This window comes from Colias eurytheme, chromosome 13 (genome assembly GCF_061535395.1).
Source record: "Colias eurytheme isolate Ceu_HAF_F1 chromosome 13, ilColEury1 Martin Lab GWU primary, whole genome shotgun sequence".
In the NCBI taxonomy this organism is placed as follows: Eukaryota; Metazoa; Arthropoda; class Insecta; order Lepidoptera; family Pieridae; genus Colias; species Colias eurytheme.
This window is the reverse complement of record NC_142992.1, coordinates 1431236-1442017: the sequence shown is the minus strand read 5'-3', so window position 1 is coordinate 1442017 and position 10782 is coordinate 1431236. Positions and strand designations below refer to the sequence as shown.

At 38.3% G+C, this 10782-nt stretch overlaps 1 protein-coding gene across 3 annotated transcripts; it reads left to right on the top strand.

Moving 5' to 3' along the window:
* The first annotated feature begins 1803 nt into the window (after nt 1–1803).
* On the top strand, nt 1804–9956 carry LOC149903212 (BUB3-interacting and GLEBS motif-containing protein ZNF207-like). 3 transcript variants are annotated; one of them, XM_090108340.1, is made up of 10 exons: nt 1804–2033; nt 2143–2269; nt 2481–2607; nt 2799–2866; nt 3287–3414; nt 4472–4558; nt 6072–6333; nt 7169–7276; nt 7322–7424; nt 9707–9956. In XM_090108340.1, the coding sequence occupies exons 1-10, from the start codon at nt 1993–1995 to the stop codon at nt 9796–9798; spliced, it is 1143 nt and encodes a 380-aa protein (XP_089964466.1). In that variant the 5' UTR covers nt 1804–1992; the 3' UTR covers nt 9799–9956. The 3 variants fall into 3 exon arrangements, with proteins under 3 accessions (XP_089964466.1, XP_089964465.1, XP_089964464.1); XM_090108339.1 differs by having other exon boundaries at nt 7187–7424; XM_090108338.1 differs by having other exon boundaries at nt 7169–7424.
* Nucleotides 9957–10782: the final 826 nt, after the last annotated feature.

Below are 10782 nucleotides of genomic sequence, written 5' to 3'. Positions count from 1 at the left end.
TTTTTAATAGATAGAGTGATTCAAGAGGAAGGTTTATATGTATAATAACAACCATTAAATAGTGGAGAAGTACTGTTATTTTTGAGGTTCCTAATGTGATGTCGTAAAAAATTACATTTTTTCCGCTTACATTGCAAACGCAGGCTACGAGTTTTATAAAAAAAATGTACTAAATATTATACACATTGAAAAGGTCTACAGAAAAGTCCGCGATGGTATATGTCTATCTCTTATGGATAACCCACAATAACTTTTTTTTGTCATTTACTTTTTACGAGAAATAATGGCTAATTTTCGAAGCGATTTTAACCAATACAGCATTAATCCTTAACCAATTAAATACCTTGAATACATTGTTCATTTAATATAGATCTATATGGCCATTTACACCGTATGATTTAAGTGAATATTTTCGAAGATATTACAGATTTAAAAATTGCGGGACGTAGCGTTTGCGGCGCGGCGGTACCGGCCGGCCGGGCCGCTATGTTTTTTTATACCTATACAACGTTCACGGTTCACAGTTTTTCTGTAGTGTACAATGTACATATTTAGTATCAGCATTGCACCCGTGCGAAGCCGGTGCGGGTCGCTAGTATACTATATACAACAATAATAATTATTATTGTAATTATTCATGGGAATTCATTATTATAAGTATTGGTAATATGGTAATAATTATATTTTATGATGGATTATGGTCCGGGAGCCAGCAGCAGATTTTATGACCAAGTTCCTCTCAAGCGGTAATTAGTAAAATGCATCAAAGTATAGTATTATGAAGCCTCGTGAACGTCAGCTGGAGCTCGGTTGGGGGGAAGAGCGGTTGTAGCCTCCCGTATCAGCTGACGGTTTTTCCACCAAGATACAGCCAGCTGACATATATATTTATCCACAGTTACATATAAGCTATCATCAGGTAAATTTTTGTTTGAGAGGAAATAACGGAAAATAAATTTTTCTTTAAATTTAACTTTCATGTTCGAGACACCAGCTGACGTATAATACACCATGTTGTAACCAGCTGACTATTTTTTTTCGTTGAGATATTGGGTTAGCTACAATTTGACAAATTTTTAGCTGAGAGGAAATGAATGAATGAATGTATTTTTTTTCCTATGTGCGTGGGAGGCTACAACCGCTCACCCCCCCAACCGAGCGCCAGCTGACGTTCACGAGGCTTTATAATACTATACTCTGAGGCGTCTGACGAATTATCTCTTGAGAGGAAATAGTTAACCAAATTTGCACCTGGCTCCCTAACCATTATTACTTATGTGAACTATGAATAAATATCTAGGTAGCTTTTTTTTAATTGAACAACATACGTGGACGTGGTTTCGTCGAGAATGTTACTCAATATAAACTAAAACCACAGACTAATAATAATATACTACGTATACAACTAAAACTATTTATCAAAATAATAATCTAATCCGACCGGACCTCGACGGTTTATTTTCCAACTTTTTAAAATAGGTACGTATTTTAATTTTTAGCGTATGTCGCGCCATCTTTATTTAATGGTAAACAATACTTAAAGTATTATGATAGTACGTTAATTGCTCGCTAGATGTCGCAAGTTTATAAACAACGGTAAGTATAATATTACATATACATAATATTACCAAAAAATAAAATATTAACGAAATTATTATATAAATTTTCCTACTAAGAATTTTAAATATACAATGACATTTCATTGTATGTCTATTGTGCGGTCAATTGAAATTTCTGAACTGGCAACTTGTACTACTACATTTCTTGGCCAATTGCAAGCTCTCTGTGAAGTGCGAATTGAAATTCTGAATTCACGCCTGTCGGCCATATTGTTATTTGTAATTCTTGAATCGTTTTGTCGTTGCGTTTAATTATAATTTATTTGCTAAAATCATAATATTTTAAATATTCTAAAAACGTTTTGTGTCAATAAGTGTATCGTGCGTCTTATTTTATTAATTTAAGTTTGAAAGACTTCGTGTAGTTCTTAGAATGGGTAGAAAGAAGAAGAAGGCGTCTAAACCTTGGTGCTGGTATCCTTTTACAAATTGCAATTAAACTAAATTTCGAAACATGGCCTTCGGAATTTTTCGTTCTATGTTTACATATATGATTCAGTTATTTCCTTAGCAAATTATACAGGTATTGCAACAGGGAATTTGACGATGAAAAAATCCTAATTCAACATCAAAAAGCGAAACATTTTAAATGCCACATATGCCACAAAAAACTGTATACGGGACCAGGGCTGTCGATTCACTGCATGCAGGTATGATGCTCGTCCTATATCTTGGCAGTCGCCCCAACCGCCTACGCAATCGCAAAGTATTTTTTTAACTGGTACACTTATAGGTTAAGATATTTTGGCACATCATATGCGCCAAATTGCGGATCTATAATAGTTATTCATAAATATCGCGCCTTATAGTCTAATTTTCAGTCGTTTTTGTCTCGTGATGCATTCGTTTTATACATTTCAGGTCCACAAAGAAGCGATAGACAAAGTTCCAAATTCATTACCAAATAGGTCGAATATAGAAATTGAAATCTATGGTATGGAAGGTATACCCCCTGAAGATATAAAGGAGCATGAAAGGCAGAAAACAGGTATAAACATTGAATTATATCCGGCTTAGGCTGATTGGAACATGAATCATGATGTATGTACTACTTATTTTTATATTAACATGCTTGGGACACGGTAGCCTTAGATGTAATTGATGTGTAGTCATAGTGTTCCAGTGAAGGTAGGTGTGCACACATTTTAAGACTTAATTTAATCTAATATAATGCTTTAGGTGGTGGCAAGGTGTCAGACAGTGATGACGATGAACCAGCTGCAAAGAAAAAGGCAACATCAGCATTGGTAAGGGTTTCTCTAACTACTTTTTATTATAAATTACGATTACCTTTTAGTGAAGACTTCATTTCATTGTGCAAGTTACAAATTCATTTATTACTCATTGTTTTCATTTCAATTATGTTTGTTTTTGTTATACTCGCAACAGTTTCCTATTTACTCAATACTCATGCTTCAACAATTTAAATATTATTCATACATAAAGCTCATATCTAATAATCTTACTTACTTACTTGGAGTAATCTTACTTACTTGGCGCAGGGACCCAAAGTGAGTCTTGGCCTCTGACAATAAGAGCCTCCATTTGACTCCTGCGCCATCTCTTGCCGGTTTTCTAATAATCTACACTATACAATTACATTTTTACAAAAATAGCAAATAATTCTACTAGATTTCAAGATTTTATACATAAAATGTATATTTTAGCTGGGCCCTGGACCTTCGAATGTGACGCAGGGGATCTTACCGACCCCCATGGGTCCCGTACCTCCAGGAATGTACCCTGGCCATATGGCCATGAACCATATGATGCCACATTTTATGCAAGCACCTAGGTATGTATATTATATTTTCAATGTAAGTATATAATATCTTATGGTATATTATATCTTATATTAGCGTGTAAGTATATGTATTTTTAGTATCATCTATTTATGTTTAACTTTTTACCTACCTCTGCTGTACTTATTTATTGTTTTTCACACAATCTGTTGGTTGCCTGGAAGAGATTACTTGTTAGTAATAAGGCCGCCTTCTGTGTTGTATGTCCTAGCTTAAGTTTTTATTGTACCTACTATTGTTATATTTGCAGCACAATAAAGTGTTTAAAATAAATAGATAAATATATATTGTTTTCAATTCAATCTTTTACTAAACTACCAACAATAATTTTATTTTTACACAGTTTTGTATTAATGTCACTTTTCTTAGAAAACATCCTTTAATTGTAAAAGCTTGTTTATGATCCCTAATAATTAAATCAGAAGCATTCCTATACAACATTATTATTGATTAATAAAATAAACATTTGTTATTGCTACAAACATGGCATATTCATATCATTAGAAATAACATGTCCATGTGAAAACAAGTATAATTATGTTCTAGATGTGGAATAAGTAATTGCTTTTAGTCATTGGTAATAAAAATATAGATAAAAGTACCTTAATTTATTTTTTATTTTCGTTTATTGTCAAACTTCGGAAAATATTTTTGTACATGATTATACTTTGCATATATTTTTTGGTGGAAATAGAATATCCAAAAAAGGGATTTGTTTTAAATATCAACAAAGTTCTAATGTCTGACAGGAAAACAATCATTACCATTGTAATAAGTGCTTTGATAAATTTAGAATTATTTTGAACTAGCTGTGCCCCGCGGTTTCACCCGAATTGCTCCGCTCCTGTTGGTCTTAGCTTGATGATATATAGCCTATAGCCTTCCTCGATAAATGGGCTATCTAACCCGAAAGAATTTTTCAAATCGGACCAGTAGTTCCTGAGATTAGCGCGTTCAAACAAACAAACTCTCCAGCTTTATAATATTAGTATAGATTTAGTATAATTATTGTATACTTACTAATGTAGTTATTTTATATGTAACTTATAGAATGATGATGCCCGGCATGAGGCCGCTCTTCCCTGCAGTTAGTGTTCCTGTATCAACACCTAGTAAACCTACCTTCCCTGCGTACAGGTATGTCCTAGAATCTAGATAATATTAAGTTGTCAGTGTAACAGATTTGTAATGGAGAATGAAATGGAGTTTCTTGCCGATTCTTCTCCGTAGATACTGCTTTCCGAATCAGCGGTAAATGTTAAAAATATGTACCTAATGATGTTTCTAAAGTGCTTCTAGAAGAAGTCTAATTGAATAAATAAATGTTTGAGTTTGAATGTGTCCATCCCCTTTATGTTACCAATTCTTGTAAATATTCATCGATTTTTGAACTTTCATATTAATATTATACATAGCCTAATAGACAGTTGTAATAATATGTAGTATTGGCAATTTCTAATTACACTTTACAAAAAACAGTTTTTAATCTATGTCTGGTAAAAATATAGATAGCTTGAAAAATCTATTATTATAATTTGAATGAAACCGCATGTAATTTGTTTTGGGTCGAAATTTGTTACGAAATACGTATATACGAAAATACAGTAAATATATTTATAAAAATTCTAGTTCTAAACAGGTAGTTTTTTCATATAGGTAGTTTTTTTTTTGTATAAAATCTGTTGCATTCTATTAAATAATTTACAACTATGTGTTTATTATATAAGATGATAGAAAAGTAACACCAATTTTCTTAAAAATTGTGTATTTAATTCAAATTTGTATTTGAAAAATGTTTATCAATGGTCATTTTGCTTTTGGAACTTGCAGTCTTAAGTTACATTCAAAGGAAACTTCCTGTTACAATTCAAGCAATTTGCTTGTTATTATCATAATAATACTAATAAGACGGCTATTGTGTTGTTTCGCTATAAAACATAATTACATGATTTGATGCTTTTTATCACATGTAGATCTCATAATTATGATGCATTGTAGAACTGTTTAAAATGCTATATCTTATATTCATATGAAAGAAGAAATAAAGGATTATTCTGTTTAATAAAAGAAGTTTTATATTTTCTCTCAAAAGTAATCTAATTAGCTATGTAAAAGTCTTGTTCAAATGATATTTTTATTGTAAAACATGCAATGCATGTTTTGTCTTGCATTGAATGAGGTTGATTAGTGTAACACTATTACTAATTGCTCAAGCGTGTTGAAACCATAATAATGTGTAAATGTCTATTGACTTTCTGTTATTTGCAATATAAATAATTTTGTTAGTCTTTCACTTAGATTTTTTTATTTTGAATGGCTCCATATATTGGCTTGGATAAATATTAAAAATACATTATTATTTAAGTTACTAGTCATGTTTCTGTGTATAAATTTAAAACAAAATAGATTTAGATTTAAGAAAACAATAGACCATTCTATAAAAATACATTTAATTATTCAAACACACAAAACCAACAAAACCACAATACTCCAGAGTCTGTGGTTGTTCATGGGCGGCGCCAATCATCGCTTTCTGTACGGTGACGCGCAAGCTCGTTTGCCGACTTATAAATATAAGACTATATAAAAAAAACATCCATTCTCTAATTCTATTTTATTCATTATCATCAAATTAATTTATAAATTCCAGTAACGCAACAATAAGCGCACCGCCAACAACCTCAACGAGCAACAGCGACCCCAAAGAGAACGGGGACGTGAAGCCCCCAGCGGCCAACACCTGTCCCCTGGTCACCGCCACGGGCGCGGGCTCCAAGATAATCCACCCCCCGGAGGACGTGTCCCTCGAAGAGATCAGAGCGAGGAACGTCAAGTACAGGCCGAGACCGAAGCCCGACAGTACGCCCGTGTCAGCCCCGGCCATGATCACACCGAGCACCAGTCAAGCTGAGGTAGTTATTTGTTGAAGTGAAAACTTCTTTAGCGGCGTTGGGTATAAAATTTTAAACTCGCGTCAGGACACGTGGCCTGATCGAAAAAGCGTAAGACGGATGTTTTTTTTTTATTCCATGCGTAAGACGGACCATTCCAAAATATCAAACATACTGAACGTTAATAATCAAGTTTTCACTTCTGCCGGCACTCCCGGAGTGCAATCCGTCTTTTTTTTTAATACAAGTTGAGGGATATTTTAATTGATGTTAAACGCGATTTATTCATTGATTTATTGCAGTTGCCCCGTGTATGTCCACCATAATCGCTTAAAGTGTGCGAAACGTCAGGATAATAATATAATGAATAAATCGCGTTTAAACGTTAAAATCGTTAATAAAACATTTGTCTTGTCTGTCTGTCTTCCATCATTTCAAAAACGCCTGTACCGATTTTCAATAGGTTCTTGAAATTTTAAATAAATTATACTAGTGGCTAGTAGTCGAGTCGAGTGTAAGAGCTAGCGCGCACGAGCAACTTTGTCTCTGCAACTATTTTGTCTCCGCAATTATTTTGTCTCTCCACCCATGGGCTAGTATGAAAGTGCGCGCACGTAGCGACGCAACTCTCCATACAAATGATGGGAGAGATAAAATAGTTGCGGAGACAAAGTTGCTCGTGCGCGCTAGCTCTAAAGCCTTGTATCCACTTGAGCATGCTCAGGCGAATGAGCGGCTCATTTGGCCGAGCCGCTCAAGTGGATACAAGGCTTAAGGTATCAGCCCGCACAGCGGCCCTAAGAGCGTATACGCACGTACTAAGTCCCTCGCATATACTAAGTCCCTCGCACTGCAGGTGCAGCACACCCTGCAGGTGGCGGCGCACATGTCAGCGGCGGTCGCGGCGGCCCGCCAGCAGGCCCTGCGCCGGCCCGTGCTGCCCGCCGGCATGGGCGGCATGGGCAGCATGGGCGGCATGCCCAGCATGGGCAGCATGCCGGGCATGGGTGGCATGGTGCTCGGGCAGGTGCGCGTGCCCGTGCCCGTGTCGATGCCGCTGCCCGTGCTGCCCGTGATGCCGCAGTTCAACCTCGTGCGCCCGCTGCAGCCCGGTCAGTATTACTACATGCACCATAGCTAGGCGATACCGAATATATAACGAGCCAAGTGTAGGACGGATACAGTTAGTGTTGATGACTTCTGTTTTTGAGATTCCGTTTTGTAAACGAGCTACACCGTTAAGTGACAGTGTTTTGAATAATTTTTGTAGACTTGTTTAATGATGTTAAATGATCAGTGCGTTTTTTGACAATATAATTTGAAGAATCCGTTTGTAACTGCAGTAAATTATGTTAATAGGCAGTGTACGAACAGCTCGTTATTTATTTTCGATATTGCATTTTTTTTTTATAATAATGAGTTAATAATACATACGGAGTTCACAAATCCGTAGCACATGTATCGATGTACATGTTACCTTTAGATTAAGTCTTTGATATGTTTAGCCTCTAACGATAAGTGACCTCTATTATTCTACTCTTTTAAGCACTTTCTATATTTGTATTGTAATTTCTGTCATAGAGAGTTTCCTTTAGCTACTTAACGTAGCAGAATATGTTAGGGATAACGCTGACTACGAGAGTTTGAACCGAACGAGTCCACGATTTGTGAACTCTACACGACACACCGTTAAAATTTGTTTTTAAACTGTCAATTGTAATTATTTTTAGTGACTATTTACTCACGATGAAGGCATACTTTTGAAACGGACCTAAGGGCCTAATGTTTGCATTTTTGTCAAGGTAACTGAAAGCATTTCGTAGGTTTAGGTGATTAGTTGTATAGTTATTGTTGCACAATTAATTAAGTACATTTATTGCTGTTATATTAATATCCGTCTTTGGTGATGACTTGTAAAGATCCCGACACATTCCTTATTGTTAAAGACATTATTTTTATATTCATTTTTTTTCATATATTGTAACGCAAAGGTTTACCTCCGAGTACACTTAGTGGGTGTTATGTACCGAATACTCTCGAAGCTCAAACACGCATAATGTACCTAAGTTGACATATCGGCGTGGAAAATGGATTTGTTCAATAAAGTCATGTATTTTCGTGCACCTGTCTTTCTATTTTCCACGACACCTAAGCGTAAGGCAGTGGCCGGTGCGGTGCGCGGCCAAGTGCCGAGTGCCAAGTGCCAAGTGCCGCCAAGTGCCACGTGCCAAGTGCCGCCAAGTGCCACGTGCCTAGTGCCACGGGCCAAGTGCCGCGGCTCAGGCTAACACCCACTAACACGAGACGACATTGCCATATACACGAGACCTGACCTTTATCTGTGATTTCGATGCCACAACCGTCCGAGCGTCGGATCGAATCGGTAATTTTATTCACATTAATGGATTTGCTTACTGTAGTAGCTCTATCTTATTACTGTCTCGAATTTTTCTCGTAGTGTCATATGATATGTGAATATTTGTCGGTTGACGGGTGGGTACACTAATATTATTTTACGTAAAGTAGTTTTGTCGCTTTAAAATGTGCATGAACCGAAGACTTCGGAATAGTCGTTTGGCTGAGAGAATTTTTTGAGAGTACGACCGTCACGGATCGCACCGGTACATGCATGTACGGGGCGAGTCTTCGCGCCGACTTACTTTTTTTGGAAAGTGTGATTTTTCATGTGAATTATTTATCCTACCTACCTGTGTTCCTTCGCTTATACTGCACCTTATCGGTCGCCACACCCGCGTGCGTACATGTGCGGCCCTTCGGCCTGCCCTCACAGCACCGTAGTCGCTTCACTCGTAGGGATCGTTCCATCCGACCGTGCCTTTAGCCCATCTAAATTGTATCATTCCGAGGGCACGTCGATACCGACCGGTCGAAGGCCGCACAGGCATGTACACACCGCGGGTGTCGGTCCGGCGAAGTCCGGGCGACAGGCGATTGTGAACAGTCACAACGGCTCCGCCGTGTGTTGGACCGCTGGTCCCCTGTTGACTCGGTGTGGGCTAGGGAGAGGAGGGATAACCTACACATTATTTATTGTATCGATGCGCGGTGTTCACTTCGCCCCGCGCCGCTCTCGGTCCACAGCGAACTGACTCTAGTAACTTTGTTCATTGTTTGTAAAAAAGTAATTCAGGGGGGTGACTTTAATAACAATAATTACGTGGCCCAATACGTCGCAAATTTTCAGGATCAGCTTTAGCGAAAGCTGTTTCGTACGACCGGAAGTCGAATTGGCCAAGGTAAGGCAGGGAAATTAGACGTGCATTAGCTCGCCTCAGAAACGTATTGGTCTTTGCGGGGTCAGGTTGTAGAATCAGTTCGGTGTGTGCCGCGCGGGGCTCGTGGGTCGCCGCTAAAGTGCCGTTGCGCTGTGCAGGGATGCTGCTCCCGGGCGGGATGATGCAGATGGGCGCCATGTTCCCGGGCGGCGTGCCCGGCCTGCACATGATGCAGCCGCGCTATCGGTAGCTGAGGAGTTAGGCTAAGCGTCCCCGTCTCGCCCGCCGCCCAGGTAGGCCTCCGCCCCAAGAAGCTTATATCCAATACACTGGAGATTGCACTATGACCATTAACTTGTAACAAGAAAATATGACGTTGAATGACGCCTGTATGTTTTTTTATCCCTTTACACCAACTTGCCAAGTTAGGTGTGAAAGGGGTAAAAAAACATACAGGCGTCATTCAACGTCATATTTTCTTGTTACAAGTTAATGTTCATATTGAAATCTCCAGTGTATTAGATATAAGCTTCTTGCTCCGCCCCCACGGGACACTTTCGGTTCGCGCACCCTGACTGACGGTATGGTGACTGGTCGTGTTGGAAAGTCGAGTTTTGACGCTTTATACTGATGAATAATGTAATGATAAGACTTTTATACTTGATTGAGCCGCGCTGCTGTAGTTTAATTTGTAATAGATAATGTGAATTTGAATAATATATAAACGAGGGTGGAACGGAAAGAGTCCCGACGGTGAGTGGCGGACGGAACTCCGCCAGCGATTCGGTCGGTGAGGTTAAGCGGGGCAAGGTAAGGCCGGCGCAGGATGGGTACCCACTGGCAAGAGTAAGTGCGGCGCGCGGGACAGGTGACGAGAGTCGCCCGCGAAGAAAGCGCCGACATTGAAACAGTCTGTGGCGGCATCTTGTGTGATCCAAATACAAAGATTTTGAAGATAGACAACCTTATTATTGTCCCTAGTAATTGTTGCCAGTAAATAACAGTCGACTAAAACACTAACATTGTTAAAGTTGTAAACCAAATTAAATTGTACTCATTTAAATGTCCGTAAACCTAAGCCGAAGTGATTCTTTTTATTTGGAACGCACATGAAAACCGTGGACTACACCGGGCACAGTTTGAGATGTTTGTACGTTTGTCATGTAATATAAATAATTGTATGATCTCTGGCGGGTGGGGTGTGAGTCTCGGGTTTGCGTGCCTTTCACCCGGT

Excerpts from the sequence above, each read along its gene's own strand:
- LOC149903212 (XM_090108338.1), top strand. The coding sequence starts at position 1,993 with ATGGGTAGAAAGAAGAAGAAGGCGTCTAAACCTTGGTGCTG. Across the intron at positions 2,270-2,480 it reads TGTCGATTCACTGCATGCAG|GTCCACAAAGAAGCGATAGA; the intron begins GTATGATGCTCG and ends TATACATTTCAG. Across the intron at positions 6,334-7,168 it reads CGAGCACCAGTCAAGCTGAG|GTGCAGCACACCCTGCAGGT; the intron begins GTAGTTATTTGT and ends CTCGCACTGCAG.